Source organism: Petaurus breviceps, unplaced genomic scaffold (genome assembly GCF_028583685.1).
Source record: "Petaurus breviceps papuanus isolate PSGF00001 unplaced genomic scaffold, PetGlider_PUasm1.0 90740, whole genome shotgun sequence".
Lineage (NCBI taxonomy): Eukaryota > Metazoa > Chordata > Mammalia > Diprotodontia > Petauridae > Petaurus > Petaurus breviceps.
Window position 1 is genome coordinate 6,972,947 of NW_027187330.1, and position 23,814 is coordinate 6,996,760.

Below are 23,814 nucleotides of genomic sequence, written 5' to 3' on the forward strand. Positions count from 1 at the left end.
TCTCTCTTGTTACTTTTTATCGATTCAATATGTGTGTGTATCTTTGTGTACCTACATGTATACAATACATGTTGTCTCTCTCATTGGAATGTAAGCTTCTTAAGGGCAGGAATGGAGGGATGTTTTTTTTGTTTGTTTGTTTTTCTTTGTACCTCTAGGATATGACAGAGTCCCTCGCACATGATACACACTTAATAAATGCTTATTGATTGGTTAATTAATGGTCAGAAGCCATGGCACATCCTAGATTATCCAATATTAATTAAAGGTTTATTACTACATGCAACGCACTCTTGTAGGCACAATCAAACCTCTGCCATATTACATTCTTTTTCTCTTTAGATGGCCTATCCTGAATTTGTTCTTACCAGATTATATTACATTTATCTAACTACTTAAAATATATTTGTGATGCTTTTTACATCATTCTCACTTCCCAATAGCTTCTTTCTCTAAAGAAGGAACAAGCCTTGCAATAAAAAAAAAATTAAGCAACATAAACTCTCACAGAAATCATACCTAATGGTGAATGTAGTATTCTGCACCTGTAATCTACCTATTCTCTACTGAGAAGAGGGAATCCCATATCATCATTGGTCTTCTAGAGTCTTAAACCATTTCTCCAACTTAATAAAGTCACTTTGAATCATTATCTTAGATCCAAGATGCTACCATCTCTCACTGCCCTCCCCACCACCCACCAGCCCTTGATCACTTCTGAAATCTTAACAAGCCTTCTAAATATAAGGAACTTATAACAGTGTTAAACATAGGCACATGGAACTGTTAACTTCTGAGCATGACTAGTGTGACTGAAAATGACACATCTATTGCTCATCTCTTTTTAGAAACAATGCACTTGCATCTACCGACACACCAAAAAAATTTTTATGTGGGCCTAAAGATGATGCATTACATTTTTAATGAACTTGTCAATGGTCCAGAGACTTAGGAAAAAAGTGGGAACAGTGAGTGTGAGTTAGTGAGGTCAGTAGTCAGGGGATCTTTGCTTACATTGTAAGGATTGATATTTTGAATAGATAAATATTTGTGTATAATTTTTAAATCTACCAAATTGTTTTCCCCTACATTTTTGTTATTTGTCATTCATGGCAACCCTCTGAGTGAGCCAAGGCAAGGCAAATTATTAATCTCATTTCAATAGATGTGTAGAACTTAAGCTTCAGAGATGTTAAATCATTTGCATAAGATTGATGAGTACTGCTCCTTTTTTCCCTGAGGTCATCTTGGACCATCCAATACATTTAGCAGATCATGGCCTCCCAAGGGCATATTGGTGCTCAAATAATACCATTTCTACAGTTTATTTATTAAGTGTAGACTATTAGCAAGGATCAGAATCTCATACTCAGAAGAGACTTCAGTGGTCATATAGTCCAACCCTCATTTGATCAAGAATCCTCGGTACAATAGCACTGGGTCCTGGGTACTATACAAAAATACAGAAAATGAGAAGTTTCTTACCCTCAGGCAGCTTACCTTCTACTACAGGAGAACATGAAGAGCAGCACTAGATTTAGACATTAGTTAAATGAGCCACAGCTTATCATAATACAAAGACTCTCTGAATATATTAGAGATAAGTAACAAAATTTATAATGAATGATATTGCACTTGTCTTGAGTGCTGGTGATCTATGTAATTCTTCCAAGTTACTGTACAATAAAAGTCCTCAGTATCATAGGTGACAATTAAGAAATCACAATCCAAATTTTTTTAATTTAAAAAAAGAAATCATAATCCAACATATCACAAGCCAATAAAGTTTTTTTTAAAGATCTACATTTTATTTAGATTATTTCTTGTTTCTTTGTCAGTACATACGAAAAAATATAAAGTATGATCATTGTATTTCTTTCTGTTAGGATTAGTTGTAATCTGTTCTCTTTCTTATTTTCTAGTGTGTGGGCTCTTCATGTGTTAACCCATCCTTCCATGAGACATGTATAAAAATAAATTTACCAGAAAATAGACTATGATGGAAAAAAGGAAACTCCCAAACAAAGTGTTCAAGACACTAGAAGGAAGAAAGATTTGTTTTAGGAAGGGATGGCTTGGTAGAGGACGTGGCATTGGAGCTTGATGGTGAAAAAAGGGATGGCTTTTGACAGGTAGAAATGAGGAAGGAGAGCATTGCAGGCATGAGGGTCAACTCGTTCAAATATAGAGAGGTGGGACATGGAAAGTTGAGGAATCCAGCCTGACTAGATCATACAGAGTATGGAGGGTAATATCAATAAGGCTGCAAAAGTAGATTGGAGCCAGGTTATGAAAAGGCAGAATCTGAGTGGCTGCTATCTTTTAACCCCCAGGACATTCTCCTTCTTTCCTCAATAAGTTCAGTGCCTTTCTCACAGTCTTCTTCTCCACCATGACTCCTACCCTCATTCTAGGGAACTTCAAGATGCATATTGGTGTTTTTTCAAATGCCTTAAGTTCCAAGATCTACTCATTCCCCATGCCCTTCTTCTCTACTCCACCTCAGCTACCCACAGAGATGATCATACCTTCACTCTTTCCACCACTTACAAGAATTCCATTTGTGAACTCCAAAATTCTTTTACCCAATCATAAACTTTTGATATTCCATTTTTCCCTCTGTCTTATAACTCTTAACTATTCTTCCTCCTCACCATGACCTTCAATCTCACTATCATTCTATTTTTTCCTCAGGTCATGACTCCTGCACTGGTTCTCCTGTCCTCCCCTCCCTATCCTGATTTTTGTTTAACTCTCCAGGCATTTTTACTCTACTGTATGCGCTACACTTGAATCCTTGCCACTTTGTCATTTCATCTACAATGCCTTGCCAAACCTCAATCTTGAATTTCTCCCACCATCCAATTCTTTTTCATGTACTGCTGACTAGTACTGGAGAAAATCATGAAACTGATGACTGGATACACTAAAAATTATGTTGCATTATCTCATCCTGGCTCTAAGTATTTCAAGGCAATCTTTTGCTCTTCCTTAACTGATTCACCACACTGGTTGATCCAAACACTGGTCTCCCTTCAAGTCTTCCATAGCAACCCACCTCCTCCCAGCTAAGGATTTTGCCAACCATTTCACTGACAAGATGAAGTCTATTCTCCTAGAGTGTCTTCTTTTCCCACACCTCCTTATTCACATCACTCACATATTTTTCTTCACTATCTTCTCCTTCATCTCTGTCTCACATGAAGACATAAGACATAGCCCTTCTTCCATTTGTAAGATAAACCCCTTCAAATGTACCGTTGATCCAATCTTCTCCAAGCATTTCCAAAAGGTTCTTTCTGTCTCTGTCTCTCTGTCTTTCTGTCTCTGTCTCCCTCTCTCTTTCTCTGTCTCTGTCTGTCTGTCTCTCTTTCATATTCAATCTCTATCTACTAGTCTACTAGCTCTTTCCCCACTGTCTATAAACTTACTCATGTTCCTCCCCAATCAGATTATGATCAGATAACTGGCAAATCTAACGGACTTTATTCTATTCTCATACTTGATGATTCTCTATCTGCAGCCTTTAACACTGATAATTACTCTCACCTCCTATATGCTCTCTCCTCTCAAGGTTATTATAGCACTGATCTTTCATGGCTCTCCTCCTACATATCCAACCACTTTTTTAGTCGCCTTTGATCAATATTCATCCAGGTCTCATTCACTATCCTTCAGATTCTCCCAAGGGTCTTCTTGGCCCTCTTCCCTTCTCCCTCTGTACTGTTGTGGTTGGTGACCTCAGCAGCTTCCATGGGTTCAATGATCATTTTCAGACCTATATGTCTAGCCCTGTGCTCTCTTGAACTCTAGTTTTATATCAATTAACTTTTAGAGATCTCAAACTGGATGCCTAGAAGGCATCTCACACTCAACATGCCACAAAAAGAATTCATTATCTTTTCCCCAAAACCAACTTTGACGTTACTTTCAAAAGTACCAGCATCCTCCCAGTTGCCCAGGCTCACAACCTAAGGGTCACCCTAAATTGTTCGCACATGCTCACCCACATCTCCTATCTGATGCCAAGTCTTGTCATTTCTACCTTCACAACATCTCTCACATAAATTCCTTTATCTCACCTCCTCACACACCCACCACCCTAGTGAATGCCTTTATCCCTTCATACCTGGACTACCAAAATAGCCTTGTAACTCAGAGATTCCTAACTTTTTTGTGTGTCATGGGCACTTTGTCAATCTGGTGAAGATTATAGTCACCTAAGAAAATTTTTAATGCATGAGATAAAATTCATGAGATTAGAAAAAATATATTTAAATAAAGGTGTAAGTTCATAGAACACCTGAAGTCTATCCATGGACCCTTAGGGCCATGGATCCCGGATAAAGAACCTCATTCTACCTGGTATCCTTTCAGCAAGTCATTCTCTACTCCAGCCCATCCTCCAGTTGGCTACCAAAGTGACCTTCTGAAAGAACAGATCTAACTTGTCACACCCCCACACACAAACACACAGAGTCCTTAGTTACTCCTTATTTCTTACTTCCAGGATCAATTATAAAATCATCTGCTTGGCTTTTAAAGCCCTTTATAACCTGTCCCCTTTCTACCTTTCATTCTTCTTGTACTCTGCCCCCACTAATCCAGCTATACTGGTCTCTTTGTTGATCCTCCTTCATGCCACCCCATCTCAATCCCCATGCCCTGACACCGAATGGTTATTCCCTATTCCTAGAATCCTTTCTTTCCTCACCTCTAGATCATGGATTCTCTAGCCTCTCTCAAGACTTGTTCAAATCCCAAATTCTGCAAGAGGCCTTTCCAGGTCTTCTACTTCTGCCTTCACCCTCCTCCCTCCATGCTGCTAGTGCCTTTCCCCTTGAAATTACCTTCCATTACCTTCCTGTAATAGTTACTGTTATGCTGTCTTCCCCATTAGAATGTGAGATCCTTGTGGTTGGAGACCACGTTTTTGCTTCTCACTGTGTCCCCAACACTTAATACAGTACCTAACATACAGAAGGTGCATACTAACTGTTGGTTATGTCACTAAAAAAATTTTAGACATTCTTCTTATAAACCCATACTGTCAAGAACTCAGTTCCCTTAAGAGAACTTATCAATTGATGTTGTAATGTCTCTTTGTCTTTCCCCCAATGAATTTTACAGATATACAAACTGAATCTACAGGTCTAAAAAATTACAGCATTATTCTTTTCCCTTTTTACCACAGACACTGAATAAGCTTTTCTCTACTTCTTCAAAGTACTTTGAAAACATAAAGTGTGAACAAGAACTATGTAATTAATGACTATGAGATTTGTGTAAAACAGGTAAGGAAACTGGAGGCTGAGTCACAGAGTCAAGGACTGATTTTATACTTGGTACATAGCTATATGTGTACATATATATGTACACATATACATATATACTCACATATATATATAAATATGTATGCATTCACACATACATATGTATACACACATATATACACAACACCCATAAGTATATATATGCATTACATATACATATATGTGTGTTTATGCACACATACCCGACAGCCAATATTTATGTGCAATTCAATATAATTGAAGCATTTATGAAGTACTCCATGTCAGTCACTAAGATAAGTGCTAAGGACAAAAAGACAATAAATGATCTATCCCTGCCTTCACGAAACTAATATTGGTTTAAGGTGGTAGGTGGAGGGGAAAGGCAACATGCACACAGGTAATAATTCAAAATACACAAAATGATTTCAAAGCAGTTTTCAGAGAATATAAAAGTTGAGGTGAGGGAATACACACACAGAAGATATTTACATATATGGCATCGTCACTATTCCACCATACTATAGTGGATAGAGATCTGAACCTGGTTTCAAGTCCCACCTCTTATGACCTGCTTGTCCTGTAACCCTGGGCAAGTGACTTAACCTTTCATTGCTCTAGGTAATGCTTTACGATTCAGTCACAGAGAAGGTGTCAACATGCATTGGTAAAAGGTCATTCCTCATAAGAGAGTTTCTTCTTAATCCTTTTTTTTTTTTTTTGCATGACAATTGAGGTTAAGTGATTTGCCCAGGATCACACAGTGTCAAATGTCTGAGATCAAATTTGAACTCAGGTCCTCCTGACTCCAGGGTCAGTGCTCTATTCACTGTGCTATTGAGCTGCCCCTCAAGGGAGTTTCTTATGCCAATACAATCACATATCTCATCCCTATTCCTCTAGGTGTCTACACATACAACACATAGACACAACGTGTACATATATACATGTACACAAAGAGAGGCAGTTCATATGGCTAAGATTTTCACTGTGCTAGTAATCATCACTTGGAACAAAAAACCTTGAGAAAATCAAACCCTAGAGGAAAAAAGTCCGAATCTTCTGACTCAAAAGTTCCTTGTGAAAATTGCTTTTCTTTCCATTTCTGAGAACTCCACTGTGATATTTTTCTAACAAACACTCTTGCCCACTCCATGCACTTGCAAACCCCTCAAAGACCAATTTACAGTAGGTTGACTCAGGAGTATTTGCAGCAGCTAGCTAGCAGTGGGACCGTAAAAGGCACGATACAATAACATAAACTGGGCCACTGTGAGTTGAACAGTAATTGTAAATTGAGCCAGCTTCTCCCTGGACACAAATTCCTTCCTGGGAGCACGTCGGGCACTTCTGGAAGCCGCATTAACTCTTTGAGGCCACGAGGGTACGATTTCATACACTGAAACAATCATTTATCAGATGGTACCCTTGAGGCCTGAAAGAGTTAATGTAGTTTCCAAAAAGGCCTAATTTGCCCCCAAAGAGGAGCTTATGTGCTGGGAAAATGTGGTTTAATACTTCTTAGAACTTCTCTTTACTGACATTATCAAAGCTGTACTGGGATGCCTTGTGAGGCTCCATGCAGGGAAACCAAGAAATGAAATTAGATGTCCAAGGAAAACCAAGAAATGAGGAAGATCTTTGGAGGTGAGAAAATAGAGGAATCCTAGCTCTGGATGATTGAATGGACCAATGTAATGGCATGGTAATGACTGAGATAACCATATCATTGCCTATTTTTCATCTTCAAGCAGGGCCACCTCCAGTCATCCTGATCTATATCTGGCCACTGGACCCAGATGGCTCTGGGGGATAAAGTGAGGCTGGTGACTTTTAACAGCCCTCCCTCACTTAAATCCAATTCACATGCAAGTCATAGCATCACCTTCAAGAATGAAGGACAAACAACATCTTTAAGCATCATCTAAGTATATTCTTGGGGAAGGGTGTTATTTTCCTGGTCCAGAGACCACCTGGATGAGGAAACTCTGCCAACATAAGTCAGTGCCTTCTCTGCAGCTCTGTCTTAGAAAGTCAGCTGGAGCCCTGAGAGGTTGCAATGACTTGCCCAGGGCCACACAGCCAGTACACATCCAAGCTGGAATTTGAATCCAGGTCTTACTGCTTTGAGTTCATATCTCCATCAGCTATGCCATGAATACAAGACAAAGGTCTTTGTGGCTTGAAGGTCAGCTCTCTAACCACTTTTCCAAACTGCCTCTCTATATAGACAGATGATAGATAGATAGATAGATAGATAGATAGATAGATAGATAGATAGATAGATAGATAGATGAGAGAGATAAAATCATAAAATTGTAAAGTGTCAGAGTTGGAGGGGACTTTAGAGGTGCCTTTGGGGACATCTGACCTGGATATAAAACCTGGTTTTGTGCCTTACTTGTATAAGTCACATAACTGTAATATGAAAGAAGTCAATCTCAATAGTCTGGGAAGGTCGCCTCCAATTCTAATTCTGATCCTATGGTCAGCCAATGAGTTAATCTAATCCCTGTTCTCTGGCAAGGGAGGAAACTCAGAGTCAGTGAGCATAAGAGTCACCAGGCTAAATGCTGACACTAAGTGACTGTGTGATCTTTCTTAGTAAGTGGGGGAGATAGGGTCTCTTGTCTTCTGGGTTAGTGAATTTTTTCCATTCCACTCAAAGGTCTCAATTTCCTAACCTGGAAGAATGAGGAAGTGGGGGGAGGGTCAAATTAGGGGGTGAACCAAGTGACTTCTTAAGTCACTTCTAGGGCTAAATCTAGGACCTGATGACCACACTAGTTGGTCCATGTATTATTTTTATGCACCCTCACCATCATCTTCCCTGAAGTAAATAACACTATTGTCTCTATTGTATATAAAGAAGAAACCCAAGGCATAGCAGTGCCTTTGGTTAGGAAATGATTTGTCTCCTTTAATCAAAGGATCATAGATTTATTACTATTACTATTATTGTCTAGCATTTACATAGGGCTTTAAGGTCTACAAAGGTCTTTACATATATTATCTCATTCGATCTTCACAGACAACCCTCTGAGGTAGATGCAATCACTTTTCCTATTTTACAAATGGGGAAATGGAGTCAGGGAGATGTTAAATGATCTGCCCAGATCACACAACACCTAAGTGTCTAAAGCAGGACTCAAACTCAGGTCTTCTTAACTCCATGTCCAACACTATATCTATTGTGCCAAAGGTCATTGATCCAAACCTTCCAATCTATAGCTGAGGAATCTGACGCTGAGAGAAATTTTAACCTAGGGTCTAGGACTCCAGGTCTAGTGCTCTTTCGACTCTACCTTTTAATAGAAAAATAGTATGCAGATCTCCAAACATGTGCCATAATGACTAAATCACACTGCCTCTCCTAAAGGAGATGATCATAAAATGTGAGACTGATGTTGCAAATCACACACAAAAGCTCACCTTGTTACTTCACAGTAACGCTTTCTATTTTGATCCCTTTCTAAAGCTCTCATCTGGTATGGTGGGATGGCAACTTTGGGGCAAGCTCTGCTAGGTCCTTCCAACCTAGAATGGCTTCAAACACAGGTCAAGAGATGGGATGTTATCTAAGGGGTTACCTAGCCAAGCAGAGGGAGCTTTGTCTCTAGAAGATTGACTATAAGATAATGAATTCTCTTGGTCACAAAAGGAAGGAGGGAAGAGAGAGGGAAAGAGAAAGTGAGAGAGAAAGAGAGAGAGAGAGAGAGAGAGAGAGAGAGAGAGAGAGATTGAGAGAGAGAGAAGAGAGAGAGAGAGAGAGAGAGAGAGAGAGAGAGAGAGAGAGAGAGATCACAGATTTTATCAATGGAATGAGTGCCAATGCCAACAAAATCATGGATCTCTGAAATATTATTGAGAAGGAAAATACAGTGAAGGAAATAGTGAAATGCGGTGAACAGGACACTACCTCAGGAATCAGAGGACTTGAGTTCAAGTTTAGGCTCTAATGCTTATTGTGTGACCTTGGAAAAGTCCCTTAGCTTCCCTGGGACTCAGTGTCCTTATTTGTAAAATGAAGAAGTTGAAGTAGATGGCCTCTGAGGTCCTAAATTTTATATCTATGATCCATCACTATCCACCTTGGTATGGGAACTTAATGATTAGAGGCATTTCTTTGACATTACAAAACAAATGTGCAATCATTTATATGATAGCCTGCTGAACTTAGCATGTGGACATGATATATTTCTTTTTTATGCATTCCATGAGTGCTGAAAATTGGCCTATTCAAGACTAAAGGGAAAGAACTATTCAATTTCTATTGTGCCTCTGTTTGTTTGTCTTTCCTAATGATCTTCAGAGTAAAATATTAGAACAAAAATGGGGATCAAGGAATAGAAATCCAACACAAATGGGGAAACAATAAGAAAGCACTTAGTTTTCTTTGATGAGTATCAAGTGACCTTTACAAGATATGCCAGAGTATTTGAGAAATGAAGAATTAGAAAGATGCTATAGCAGTGGAGATGGGCAAATGTCTCCATTTGCAGAAAGAAGAAGGTGTATTCTTCAAATGATACACTGATAAGTGGAAAGTGATTCTGCCTCTGGGTAACATCAAGAATAATAAATTCAATATCTTTAACAAAAAGCTAACATGGGCTACCTAAGGATAAATCACACCTGACTAACCTCATTTTCTATTTTGATAAAATACTGCACTCACAGATTGGGGCCATTCTATAGATCCAGTATATCAGAATTTCAGCAAGGTATTTAACAAATTATTCTATGATATGCTTTGCACAAGACAAAGAAATATGGGTTGGTTCATCATTGTTCAGTCACTTTCAGTAATGTCTGACTCTTAGTGACTCCATTTGGGATTTTCTTGGCAAAGATACTGGAGGGGGTTGCCATTTCCTTCTCCAGCTCATTTTACATATGAGGAAAATGAGGCAAACAAAGTTAAATGACCTGCCGAGGGTCACACAGATAGTAAGTGCTTGAGGCTAAATTTGAACTAAGGAAGATGAGTTTTTCTGACTCCAGGACCAGTACTCTATGCACTGTGCCGTCTAGCTGCCCAATATATGGGTTCGATAATAGTTCAATTCCGTGGATTCTTCACTGGGTAAAGAACAGGTCCCAAGAGTTCTATATAATTGAACAGTGTCATTTGATAGGGTTGGCATCTCACAGGGCTTTCCCCCTCAAGTCTTTTTGATTCAACAGTTTTATCAGGGCTTTGTATATATATGTAAATGGCATGCTTGCCAAATTTTCAGTTAACACAAAGCTGAAAGATACAGCTAATATGGTAGATGACAGAATCAGATCCAATGAACAGAGGAAGGTACACGAGCTCTAGAATCAAGACAGCCTAGGCTGAAATTCTACTTCTGGTACTTACTATCTGAGTGACCTTAGGCAAGTCATTTAACTTTTGGGGGCCTTATTTTCCTCATCTATGAAATAAAAGGACTAGGTCATCAAAAAAATTATTCTACCAGAAGAGTGTCTTTCCAAAACCTTTCAATTAAGATGATTTGTACGTGGACTAGGGAACAGTGGGAACAGTGAAGTGGATCAATGATGGAAAGTGCTATATATAAAAGTATCTTTTCAGGTACTCATTTAAGGAAGCCTATAATATGCACAGCAAACAGGCATTCTGTGATGGCATTTGTACATGCTTAGATATGAGAAAACACAACAATGCACAATGTCATGATTATGTAATTTGAAGAGGAGGGAACTCTAGAGATCTATTAGGTGTTATACTCTGTGTTAATTTCAAGGAAAATAAGAACTTTTCAAATAATATAAGTTCTTATTCATATGTTTATTTAAGTTTACATGCACTAATTGGAAGGGTGTGCTGATAAATGTTTAACAACAGGTTCGGGGTGGGGAGCATGCAAAGGATTCATTTTGAAGTTGAATTTATCTTGTTAACATTTTCTCTATCACTTTCTTATGTCAATCAATAAAATAATAAAGGAATTGCTGATTTGTAGCATATAAAAAGTGAAAGGGTTAGGTTCAATGGTCTCTGGGGTCCCTTCCTGCGCTTGATCTATTCTATGAAATATAAAGTAAATCGAACTAGATGAAATATCCAAATATTTAATATTCAAATAAACAAATATCCAAAAAAAAAAAACCAATAGCTACAAGATGGGAGAAACGGGGGTTAGATTTTAGTTCACATTAAAAAGTCCTAAAGGTTTTAGGGGACTCTTTACCAGTTTACAATGCTTGGTCTCAGAGGACTGAACAAGAGCTAAAAGTTAGAAAATACTAGAGTGCTAAACATATAAGAAAAAAACTTTAACAAATAATATTAACCAAAAGTGAAATACTTCTCTCAGGGGTTAATGAAGTCTCAGTCACTCTAAGTCCTTGAGGCAAAGCTGTGTGACATTTTTCTTTTGGAAATATTGTAGAGGGGAGTCATAATTCAGGTGAATTTTGGAATACACAACTCCTAAGGTCCCATCTAAACCAAAAAAATTTATTTAGCAATGGCCATCTCATGGAGCATCTACACACATGCTCCATAAGATAGTCATTCTTCTTATTAAATGACTGCTATGACTTTAAGCTGGGCCAAACTGCCTTAGGAAAGAAAAATAAAGGGGAGGGGGCAGAGACAATAAATCATTCAAAACAGAATTAGCAAAAAAGTTATCAGCTTCCTGAAAAGATTAGTTCTGTCACTGGTTTGCTGCTATACTTTCAGAATCTTTCTTCACGCCTTGTAAAGACCTATTGCAGGGAAGAGAGGGTGGGGGGAGGAGAAAGAGGGAAATGTGTTAAAGTAGAAGACACAGTAAGAAGTGAGAAAGGGTCTTCAAAAGAGAACGTTCACTATTTGGATTGTCGCTGTGAAACCATACCAGAAAACAGGAAAATGTTTTCTACAGAAATAGTCAAAGTAAAAGCATTTGTCATTTTGAAAATAACATGAGAGTGACATGAACAGACAATCTATTCTTAGAATTCTGATGGTATTGCTAGAAAATAATTTGAAGTATTTAAATTATTTCTAAACTATTATAAAAACAGCAGAAGAATTAAAAGAGTGATAACTTTGGCTAAGGGATTATCTACATGTGTCCAAAAATAACCAGTTTTTTCAGGGGAAAAAAGTTATTATAATAGAAAAGTCATCAAAGTTGTTTTGCACTATATAGACAACTTGTGGTTTTAGCGAATTGTTTTTTGACTTAACATTATAGAGGAAAAGTTTGAAACTAGATTCTGAATCCAGAGTGACTACTGTGAATTCAGAATTCAGGAATAAGAATATCTCTTCCTGAAGTAGCAGCCAGAAAATAAATACATTTCAAATTATGATTATAAAGGGAATTTCTTTGGGGAGGTAATGAAGGTTGATTGAGGTCATTTTCTCCCCAGACTTCATGGAAGAAAGACATTCCCAATATAAATAGCCAAAGATGGATATGGCAAATCTACAAACTGTTGGCTATATTTACCAACCGAGGTCTGCTTTTTCATTTACTCTGCTTGTGATTGTAATTAACATTGTGGAGAGAATAGAAAGTTTTCACTGGGAAAAGCACGATAAGGCACCAAATCATCTAGGTTTAGCTCTTGACCAATATATATATTAAAAACAAATGTAAAGTAGTGGGTATTGGGCTTAGAACCAAAAAGATCTAAGTTTTAATCCCACTTCAGATATTCCATAGCTCTCTCATGCTGATATGGTTACTTCTCTGTGCCTGTTTTCTCATCTGGAAATAAGGAGGTTGGACACAATGGTCTATATAAGGCTCCTTCTAATTCTACAATTCTACTACCCTCTATGTGGACCAAGAGTCCTGAACTTGCCTCCTTATGTTACATTTTGGCACAGCTCAAATTAATTTGTATTGAAGATAGAAAGGATCTTGGGGATATGCAAGAGTTGCTAACCTAAGGTACTTGTCTATAATGGAAGGTTTTGATCTTTGGTCCAGACATAGAGACAGACAGATACAGACCTAATCTTGCCTAGGATGGATACTACCTGCCTTTTATTGACCAGGTGTGGTGACTGTCACTATAGAATGATCAGTTTGACACTTCTAGTGGTATACCCTAGCAGACTGAAAACCCAGTAAGGCAGAAGCCTCACACCTAACAGAAACCCTGCCCCACCCAAGAGAAAACAGGTCCAGTGGAACAATGCATTAGGCAGAGATGCCACATTTAATGAGGAATAAATCTACTAAGATGAGCACATCATAACATCACCAGAAGACATCCTGCAGTTTTTGAGGTATGAGTTGTCTCTCTACCCCTTTATGTTTCCTTCTGTATGAACCCTATACACATTCACTCTCTTCGATAACTATTATTCAGATTTCCATATGTGGGAGAGGGTGTGCCACCCTCTGTCAACATAGTATATTCATAATGTAACAGTTGATTTTTCTTCCTTAGCCTGATGCCTTTGGAAGGACAGCAGCTTTCTGGGTCTCCCTCTAAATATAAAACACTGCTAGTCCTGACTTTCTCAGGGCTCTTGAAACCAGCCTGCTATGGTAATCAAGGCTGGGCTTATTTACTAATTTGCATGTGCTGTTACATTTCTAAGGACCAGAAAAAAACAGGGGTGGCAGAGGAAGAAGTAGAGAAAGTTGTTTCTTCCTGTATACATTTTTTGTAATAAAATCAAACAACTTCTCTATAAAATATTTCTATGCAATATGTTTAATGTGAAATAAATTAGAATTATAATGAAAAATAATTATTTAAGCACTTCAAAAGAAGAATTTTGAGGAAAACAAGAATGAGTACTTTCATTAAAAGTTTCAAATTAAAATCTAAACAACCATTAGGTTTTTTTTTATATTAATACCCTATATTAGATAAGGAGACTAAATGCAGGGTATCTTTCAGTCTCCTGAAATCCCAAACCAGACCATCAGATAAGGAGATGTTCATAACACAAAATACAGAGTATTACTTCACAATATAATTTATATTTGATATTTTATAGATATATCAGTGGTTGGTATCAGAATCTGTTTGTGGATTCAGCTTTTTCTACTTCAGATACTTTTTTGTGCCTCAGTTTTCTGACTTGTTAAAATGGAAGAGTAATCCAAATGCCTGTCCCTTGTTTACTTCTCAAATATATTAAAGCTATTAATAAAGTAATTGATATAAAGGATTTAAAGACTTTCCACAAAATGATGCTTATGGGTTCATAACATTTAGAACATGTCTGTCTATAATGCTAATTTTTATTATTACATATGAGTTCCAGAAACTTTGAATAACCTTTAGATTCTCAAATAAAATGGAGATGAAAGTTAGATTCTAATATATCCATGGCCATCCTATGCCTTGCCAATTCTTAAGTGAAATTTTAACCAAAGTTTCTTTTTTATTAAACTGGCTTTTTTGATCAGGCCCTAAAATGCTGGAGATTCTCCCTCTGTCCTTCCCTACTCAGCAATTCCTGTAGTCGACTCTGTCCTTTAATAGCACCTGATAAAGTAGTTCTAGAGTGCTTTATATCTAAGTCCATGGCTTTCCAATAACAACCCCCAAATCAATACTCAGACAAAAGGTTGACATAAAAAGATACATTTTAGAGCATTCCAGGAAGGTAGGCATCCTTGATGGATGGCTTATATGTATCCTGGGGGCTACAACTCTCTGAAATTATCTTTGGGTCTTTTTCTAAACTTGTACCAGTCCCCCCTCCCATCCAGTTCCAAAACTAAGAATACCAACCTTTAGGAACAGAGGAAGAAGCCTCAACAAAGTCCTTTGCTCATTCTCTGGATTGAGGAAAGGGGCTTCCTGTATGTATTCCAGAAACTGCCTCTCTAGCATCTCCCATAGGGCAGTGGGGCATTGGGGATGCCCTCCCTGGAGGAGTTCAGGCTGCAAACGATCACTAGAATTTGCTTCTTGATCTGTCTTGTCAGGCACATCTTCTTGCTCCTTTGAGAAGTCTTCTTTATCCATGTCTTAGTCCAAGTAATCTAGTTTGAAAAAATAAATAAATAAAGTTACCATCTTGTCACAGGAATTAGTAAAAGGTACAGTATTCACTCAATATGACTCTAGGTATGTATTATCCCCAATTACATGAGATTAAATGGTTAAGATAGCTGGACAAAGAACAGAATCAATAAATATAATAATGATATTGATACATTTACAAGTCCATGTCTTGAATTTTAGCTTCCTTCCTTTCATAATCTTAGTTTGGAACTAATGTTCTCTTACTCTACTGTACCCTACTCCCCTCAGATTCAAAGCCGTCTGGTCCCTCTGATCTCCAGGGGAATCTTCACTAGACAATTAACTTGAAAGGAAGCTTTGCAAAAATGTACAAAGGAGACATTTGAGCCATTTTTTTATATGAAATCTAAAGGTATACTTAAAGGCATAATAACCTAAAGGTATAAAGAGTAAAAGCAATATGAGCTATAAAGAGTCAAAGATCAACACTGCTTTTTGTAATCCTAGATGTAGGAGTAGGGAGAGGGACTAGACATTTCATTGGGAAAGGAAACTTCTTCCACCAGTGCAGTTTGGTATTTTCTCTGCAACATATAGTCTTCAAGAACTGCCCAGGAAAGCGAGAGGTTAAATAATCAGCCCAATGTCATGAAACCAATATGGCAGGTATGGTTCTTGAATCAGGTCACTCTGGCTTTGAGCTTAGCTCTCTCTCCACTACATTATGCTGCCTCTTGCTGTGTTTGTTCTTCATTCTAGAAGAGAGGTCAGGGACATCAGGGAGGTGATGCCGTGACATACAAGTGAGTTGGATTACAGTGAGGGAAGGTTATGCAAAGTCATCAGCCTCACTTTCTCCTCCAGAGCCAATGCGTCCAGTGGCCAGATATTCATCAGGACAACTGGAGATGGTCCTCATGCTGCTTCTTAAGAGTAACTTGATCTAACTGGCAGTGTGGGAGAGAGAGGAGAGATAAGCTTGGAATGAGGAAAATCTAAGTTCATAGAAGTGGAAGATTGGATGGTGTTCTAAATGGAGGGGGGCAGGAAGAAGGAGTATCATATGACTATCCATACATATCCTTACTCTGTAATCAATATAGGCTTGTAAGCAAAGCAAATCTATTCTTTTATAGCCCTTACTTCACATCAGTCATCTGATATCTCAGCTTAGGACAGTTCCCGAATTTCCTAGAAGAACCATCCCCTGTGCTAAAAATTGTTTTTCCTTCTACAAAACTTTATAGTCTCTGAGTATGAACATATGTGTATACAGTATACATAGATGCACATATATGTGTGTGTGTATATGTATATATATGTACATGGTGCCACAGTGAAGAGAATGTTAAATTTGAGTCAGACAGAAAACTTAGTTCAAATCCTACCTCAAACTCTTACTTGCTAAGTGAGCCAGAACAAGTCAGCTATCTTCTCTAAGCATTCATTTGTTCATCTGTAAAATGGGAATAAGAGAACCTAGTTCTCAAGGAGGTAGTATAAATCAAACAAGATAACATATATATATATATATATATATATATAATATTGGGTAGTATACATGTTTGTATATATGTGTGGGTGGGTGTGTATACACACACACACACACACACACACACACACACACATATATATATAGTATCCCAAAAGTCTTAGTGCAATTTTTTAAAGCTTAAAACCAGGCACACCATATAATTCTGATGATCTTAAAATATTAAGTTATGCATGTATGTATGTATATTTCTATATCATATACACATATTGTTTAATATATTAATGCATGCACATATATAGATTTTTGTACACATGTGAATGTATTATATACACATATGCATGTCTATACACAGATATATGTATATATAGAAGATATACAATGTATGTGTATATTGTGTTTATACAGTCAATCCTCAATTTTCATAGGGGTAGCATTCCTAGAAAAAGGTACAAAAGTCAAAAACTCAAATGTTGACACATTGAACCTATGGGGTTGGTTTCCTACAACCACCAGACATGGTCTCCAGAGATTGTTAAAAATATACTTCTTCGCATATGGTTCTTTATAACAAAATATTAATTATTTAATTAATAATTAATTAATATAATTAATAGGCACTTTTCCTAACACAGTAACCATAAAATAGCCCATATAATGCAGGGGAAAGGAGAGGCAACATGGGACAAGAGGAAAGGAAGGGGCCATGATGTCAGAACTTCAAGTTAAAAAAGGGAAAGTGTCAACCTGCCTTCTTTAATCTCCCTTTGGGCTCCTTGCTTGAACTGTTTCCCAAAGAAAAGCACATGAGTCGTGGCCCCATCTGAGCTTGGTACTCCAACCCAGCCATGCTTCTCAGCACAGTGCCAACCTGCTCAGGAGCCCACAGGTGAGGCAGGAATCTCACTGGGTAGAGTGAGTACCAGAAAGAGGGTAGGGGTGACTATCATCTCATTAACCCACAAACTTAGCCGCTTTTCTATTTTTTTTTTCAATTTCCTCATTGCACACTTGATAGGTTATGTTAGCACTTTCTGGAGTGGATTCTGGAGGGAATTCATGAACATTTTTACAAGTACTCTCCTCCTTTTTGCAGATATAAAGAATCTCTATTCATTAACACCAAACTCATGGCTAGCAGAGACTGCAGACATTCTGGCATGAAATTTATCTAGCACCTTTATTTTCTCACTAAGCCACATCACTGACTTTTGCATGCTTGGGCTTAGAGCCCAAAGGACTTGCACTACTTTTTGGAGACATGATTGCAACAGAAAACTTGAGTTTTAAAGGTAAACAAAAAGGAAAGGAGAGGGGAGGAGAGGGGAGGGGAGGTGAGAGGGGAAGGGAGGAGAGGAGATATAAAAAACTAAAAGACTAAAGGAAAGGCTTCTATCAGAAGGTCGGGCTTTAGCTGAAATTTGAAGGAAGACTTTCTAGTCTAATTTCCTATTACTTCCCTTCACTCTCCATTCTCATCAAACAGACCTGCTAACATGTCTATTCCCTGTAGCAAATACTCCCCACGTATGACATGCACACATGTCTTACCTCTACCTTACATAATTATTAGCTTCTTTCAAATCATATCTCAGCTTCCATGTCTTACTCAGAGCCTTTTCTAATCACTCTTGCCAAGACATAAGTTATCTTTCCTTCTTAAAATTATATTATTTTGCACTTACTTACATGTGTATGTTCCATATCCCCCTAGTAAAATGTAATCTTCTAGAGGGCAAGGATGGATTTTTGTCTTTGTATCTCCAGTATCTGAGCTAGTACTTTGCAAAGAGTTGGTGGGTTTTTTTAATGTTAATTTGAATTGAATGGATGATACACAACAGATTGTTAAAGTTTATAGGAAATCACTTCCTTTGGGCTAGATGGTATAGAGGTGATTCCTCTACTAAACCAGGCTTTGGAATTTCCTTCCAGCTCTAGGGTGCTAATAATCTAAGAAATGAAGCACAACCCCCACAACCCCTACAAAACTGCCTTTAGTACTAGGTTCAGTCAATCAATAAGTATTGAATAAGTACCCCACTATGTGTCAGGCACTATGCCAGGCAACATTCAGAAAAAAAAGACAAAAAGCAAAAGAGTTCTTCCCCTTAAGGTGCTCATATTCTATGGGGGGCAGTAGGGGATACATTAATGAATGAACATTTGAAAATGAAAAGCCAGGGGCAGCCAGGTAGCCGTAACAGCGAGTAAGAGCACCAGCTCCAGTGTCGAGATGACCTGGGGATCGAATCCTGGCTCAGATACTTAGCACCCACCCAGAAACACCTGGCCATGTAATCTTGAGCAAGTTACTTAACCCCGATTGCTTTTTTAAAAAAATGAAAAGCCATTTGCTTAGTGGCTACTCTGTGTTGATCAAAATGCTAATAATACTGTAAGTGAAGAAGCATATCTAGAAATACATGCAAAATAAATACAAGTTAAATTTATAAGGGAACAGCATAGATGCTAGCAGGATCAGAAAGGGTTTCATGTGCAACATACTGCTTGAATTGAGTTTTGAAGAAAATAAAAAGATTCTTGGAGGTGGAAATGAGGTGGGAATGCCTTAGATTACAGGAGGTGAGGGGGGCAGCATGTGCAAAGCCATAGAAATGGGAGATGCAGCTCAGGCAACACAGTGAACTAGGTAACCAGTTAGTATTTTGACCAAGCCTCATGTTTTTAATGCCTACATTGCCTTTCACGATGTGACTGAATACATTTTAAATTGCTTTGGAATTATAGGAATGACCCTACAAACCTGAACAATAAACAGAGTAAAAAATGCCAACATTCTACTGTATTTTTATCTTATTGACTGCTTTGTAATCTCTTTGAAGTAAGCAGCCAGAGTGTTTTTAAATAGTATTTTATTTTTTTCTGAATTACATGAAAAGACAATTTTTAACATTTTTCTTTAAGTTTTGAGTTGCAAATTCCATCCCTCCCCCCCTCCTTGAGATAGTAAGCAACGGCCAGAATGTTTTAAGAAGACTTCTGGACATAAGACTGGCTGGCATAAGCCCTACGTGCTTGGCACCTTTTTCCACTCCCAGCCTCCACTGGAGCCATTTCTATTGAGGTAAAGCAGCCCCTCTGACAACTGTTTTCACTCTTATGCAAGAACCAGCACCTTGACCATTAGCAAAGCTGAGACAAGCTGGCTGGCTTAGCCCTGAGACAATGAACTCAGCTGAACTAACTTCAATGACCACACTGCAGTGTGGGGTTATTATGGTATCATTTGGGGGTGGGGCAGGGGGGGGGGAGTTAATGCATTCTTGGCATTAAAGAAGAGAAACAGTTATAATAATAACAATCACAACAATTATATAGCACTTCAAGGATGGCAAAACAAAGAGTATATACCGGGGCGGCTAGGTAGCACAGTGAATAGAGTGCCGACCCTGCAGTCAGGAGGACCTGAGTTCAAATCCAGCCTCAGATACTTAGCACAAAAACTAGTTATGTGATTTTGGGCAAGTCACTTAACCCCAAATGCCCTACCTTCCCCCCTCCAAAAAAAAAAAAAAGCAAAAAACAAAGAGTGTATACCTCTAAGGAGACATTAGTAGAAATAAATAACAAGAGTAAATTCACAAGCACAGAGTACTTTAAAATTGACAAAACCATTTCCTCACAACAACTCTGAGGTAAATAATGGAAGTATTATGATTCCGTTTTACAGATGAGTAAACTGTGGCTTGAGTCAGGATCACCTAGCTAGTAAGCATGAGCACTAACTCAGACTCTTTCAAAGACTGATGATTTGGTCACTATGTCATGAAGCTTTCACTAGAGTCCACACCAGAGGAGGAAAAACATGCCCAAACAAGCACAATTACTAAAAGAAACCTACAAAGGCCACACATGCCTGTCAGCCTCACAAGAAATGAAATGGATGGATGACAAGTTGCTTGTCCACTTGTGACCAGACGGCAGAAAGGACTCATCATGCTTTATTTTTAGCTCTGGGCAAACACAGAGCTTGTTCATTTCAGAGTTTAAATGGCAGCCTAGACTAAAGTTGGTAACTCCTTCCTGTGACACTTACCCCAGAGCACTTTTCCTTCCTCTGTTTTTCCCCAAGGGGCAACAGTTCTATTCTACTGGGTACCACATAAAAGGGTGACCTTTCTGCATTGGAATCCAACTTCAGGAAGCTACAAAAGTCAGTGAATGAATATCTTTCAGATTTTCCAACTCAGTTTAGACTTTTAAAGGCCATTCTCTAAACACACAGGCTCAAGTTTCTCTCCGCTCCAGTCCATCCTCCATTCAAACCAGTCCATTCATCCTCCTTTCAACTGCCAAAGTGGTTTTCTGAAAGAATAGGTTTGACCATGTCACTCCTCTATTCAATAAGCTCCAATGGGTGGCTGATAACTCCAGGATCAAATATAAAGTCCTCTCTTAAGTTCTTCACAACCTGGACCTTTCTACCTTTCTAGTCTTTATATTTTACTTCCTTCCGTGCAGCTACACTGAACTACATGTTGTTAGTCCATAACAACACTTCTCCAGTCTCTGAAACTTTGAAGTAGTTGCCTCCATACCTAGAGTGCTCTCCCTCTGCACCTAAGCATTTCTGGCTTCCTTCAAAATTAAGTTCAAATCCCATCTTCTACAGGAGACCTTTCTTGGTTCCCCCAACTACTAATGACTTCCCCTATCAGAGGACCTCTCATCTACTGTGAATATATCTTGCATGTACCTAATTATTTTCAAACTGTCTCCTTCATTATAATGTGAACTCCTTAATGACAGGGACTGGTTTTGCCTTCCTTTGTTTACCCAAGGGTTAGAACAATGCCTGACACAGGGTTAGTGTTTCATCAATGTTTTATGTCAAACACAGGGAATGGATGGCTTTTGTCTGAAGACCAATCTAGATAAATTCCAAGAGACTCATCATCAGAAGGTTGACTGTTCAGTTCTGACTTCTGTGGGAGAAAGTTGTATGGGGAAAGGATCAGGAGAAGAAATTGAGCTGAAGGAGGAGGAAGATTTCTGAGGGTTATTGGTAGAGCTTTCAAATTGTGAAGGATAGCTGGTATGTGGAGAGAGATGACTTCTAACTGACCAAGAGAATGCTAACTGCATCACTGAAGACCTACATAAATAAGACTGTTAAAGAATATACTTTGTGGCTAGGCTTTGAGAGAAGCAATTGCAAGAGGCAAACAAAAACATTTGAATGAATACTATGAGTCTTTTGGAAACCCATCATGTCCTTTGAATTCTTGCTTGCTGCCCTAGAGATTTGTAATCATTGAGAGCAGAGTCACTTGGAGACATCATTCTTTCTCTTCCTGGTTGCGCTGAAATGTTTTATCTCATTACCAGTCAAAGATCTTCCTCACTATTGGGTGCTCTTTGATCTAACTTTCTTGAGGGCAGGGACTCTCCTTAGCCCCTTTTTTGTATCCCTACTTTTTGGAACAGTGCCTGGTAAATAGTAGGTGCTTAATAAATGTTTGTTGATTAATTTATTCTAATTTGTATAACTATCCTGACATTGCTTTACTATTTTACTTGGCTAAACTGGTTTATCACTATTCACTATTTGTGATGATCTTTCTATAATCGGCCTTTGGTGAAAGAGAGTAAATTTGACCACTGGAAGATAAGAGTCCTGCTCCCCCTTGAGAAGAATCAGGAAAGTCTCTTTGTTTAGAACCCCTTGGAACTGTAACCCTAGGCTGGAATTTTTGAGGGGCAGCAGAGAGACACAAGTCTAGCCTGATAGAATCTTGGAAATAGGAGAGATCCCTCAGGCTCAGTGGCCCCTAGATCTTGTCTGCTCTTCCTCTGCCACCAGCTAATGTGCATATCCTTCCTCCTATTTTCTATGGAGGTAGACCAGAACCTAGGTCATATTTATCCATGTGGCCTAAGAGTCACATTTATATATTAGACAGACCCACATGTAAATATCTTACATATAGTTGATAAAAAGTCAAGTCTCAGAGTCAAGAAAATCTGACTTGCATCTGACACATCCTGGTTTAGGGGTCTTTGGCAGGGCACTCAGCTTTTCAGTGTCCCAGGCTTCTCTTTAAGACTATAAGTTCAAGAGAAGCTGCAATTATGCACTAGAGGAGGGCTCTTCCTCTTTGGAAGTTACCTCTACTAACGAAATCACAATTTCAGTATCATTCCATCTCACTGCTGACGAACTGGAACATATGAATAGTGGAGTATCCAGGATGATAAAGGATCTTGAAACCATGTCATATGAGGAACAAATTAAGGAACAGTGGGCAGGGCCTGGGGATGGGGATGGGAAGGAGGGGGAAGAGAGACTAGCTTTTATTATGTTGAAAGAGGATTAAACTTATTTTGAATTTCTCCAGAAGGCAGAACTAAGACCAATGGAAGAAAAACACAGGAAGGCCCAGTTTGACATGAGATGCTGATGAATTTTCTACCAATTAGAGTCATCCAAGGAGGAAACTGCTTTGGGGAGAGTTAGGGAGTCCTGAGGAGTATTCAGAAAGAGACTAACTGAAGCTTTCATCAGGGCTATTATTGTAGAGGGTATTTTTTTCATGGGGTCTGTGTTGACCTAGATGGCCTCTAAATTTTCTTCCAAATGTACAATTCTCATATTATTATCTAGTTATTCACAAATTTTCACAGAGTGATTGTTTGTTTGGAAAAATTCTAAGGGATATGATTTAAAAAACTCATCTCTAGAACCTGAAGAATCTCATTCCAGGGCTGGTGTAGAAAGAAGATATACAGAAATCCTCCTTGTGCAGAATTAATACAAATGAAATATGAAAATCTATTATATTCTTTTTTAAAATGCCCTCCAAGCCATGAGTAAATGGCTGCTTGATAAAATTAAAGATAAAAATCGATTTTCTCTTCTGTCACTATGTCACCTTATATGTTTCCAGATAGAAAGCTCAACATGTAGAAACTGTATTTTTTCTTGTAATATACATGGTTGTAAATTGCCCAAAGGCTCTGACAGTGAGAACAGCCTGTAAATTTAATGAATAAATAATAAAAACATTCATTTTTCAGTGTAGTTTAAAATAATCTGTTTCTTTTCCATTCTGAAGGCAGGTT

General features: G+C 38.2%; 1 protein-coding gene across 1 annotated transcript in view; it reads right to left on the bottom strand.

The window, feature by feature from the left end:
• Positions 1–23,814, bottom strand: part of LOC138145580 (WD repeat- and FYVE domain-containing protein 4-like) — a 64,015-nt gene that overhangs the window by 21,401 nt on the left and 18,800 nt on the right. The window contains exon 2 of the mRNA XM_069067250.1: positions 15,000–15,253. Coding sequence (XP_068923351.1) covers positions 15,000–15,236 — 237 coding nt within the window. The 5' untranslated portion in view covers positions 15,237–15,253. The remainder of the gene's footprint in view (positions 1–14,999; positions 15,254–23,814) is intronic.